The sequence below is a fragment of the Echinops telfairi genome, unplaced genomic scaffold (assembly GCF_000313985.2).
Source record: "Echinops telfairi isolate 266 unplaced genomic scaffold, ASM31398v2 ScPeMD7_655;HRSCAF=1070, whole genome shotgun sequence".
Lineage (NCBI taxonomy): Eukaryota > Metazoa > Chordata > Mammalia > Afrosoricida > Tenrecidae > Echinops > Echinops telfairi.
This window is the reverse complement of record NW_022104553.1, coordinates 5,402,311-5,403,256: the sequence shown is the minus strand read 5'-3', so window position 1 is coordinate 5,403,256 and position 946 is coordinate 5,402,311. Positions and strand designations below refer to the sequence as shown.

At 56.2% G+C, this 946-nt stretch overlaps 1 protein-coding gene across 1 annotated transcript in view; it reads left to right on the top strand.

Annotated features, from left to right (window-relative positions):
- The first annotated feature begins 720 nt into the window (after nt 1-720).
- BLOC1S5 (biogenesis of lysosomal organelles complex 1 subunit 5) overlaps nt 721-946 on the top strand; it is a 72,899-nt gene continuing 72,673 nt past the window's right edge. The window contains exon 1 of the mRNA XM_045292256.1: nt 721-859. Coding sequence (XP_045148191.1) covers nt 742-859 — 118 coding nt within the window. The 5' untranslated portion in view covers nt 721-741. The remainder of the gene's footprint in view (nt 860-946) is intronic.

The window sequence follows — 946 nt, the reverse complement described above, 5'->3', positions numbered from 1 at the left end:
GACCTAGTGCATCTTTGGGTGCAAAAATTAATAGGGGACACTGTCTTATTTTCGGGGAAACAGGGTAAATACTTAGATTACTACAGTTATTCGGTGACTGCATTTCACACCTTCACTCCCATGTGATTCGCGGCCATCACATAGATTCAAACTCATAGAGACGCTATATAGGGATTCTGAGACTGTAAATTTTAAGAGCAAATAGTCTCTTACATTTTCTCCTCTTAGAAGGGTTGGTAAGTTTGAACCACCTCCCTTGCCATTTGCAGTTCAACGCTTATGGGACGGCACCAGTTCATCCCCTAACCTGCTAAATCTTCAGTCAGAAATTTTGCTCCAACGTTTCTGGCATAGCGGGATAGGCATTAGTCCGCTAACCGCCAAGATTGCTGGTTCAAATCCACCAGCTGCTTCTTGAGAGAACGATGAGATCCTCTACTGCCATGAAGAGTGACAGTTTCAGAAACTCTGCGGAGCCGTTCTCTTCGGTCCAATAGGGCAGGAATGACTTGAGGGCAGTGAGTTTGGGTTTCCATTCAGATTCCTTCCGAGGCTGGCCACAGATGCCCGAATCCATCATGGCGGCTCCAGCTTCTTCATGTTTGAGGCGTCTTTCCGGAATCTCCCGGTCCCTGGACGCGCCGCCCGACGGCGTGCGATGACGCAAAAAGTCCGCGACGGCGGAGCCGGCGGTGTGGGTCCAGCTCTGGCGGCGCCTCCGCGGTGGGCGGAGCGGCCAGGATGAGCGGCGGAGGCGCCGAGACCCCGGGGGATGGTGAGGCCGCGACCGGCGGCGGCGGCGTCAAGAAGAGGGATTCCGTGGGGATCCCAGGCTCGCCAGCGCACCTCATTATCAAGGGTACGGAGGGACGGGGCTCGGCGGGCCTGGCGGTTCCCGACGCCGCCCTTCCTCGCACGCAGCGCCCCCTGACCCCACGCAGCGCCC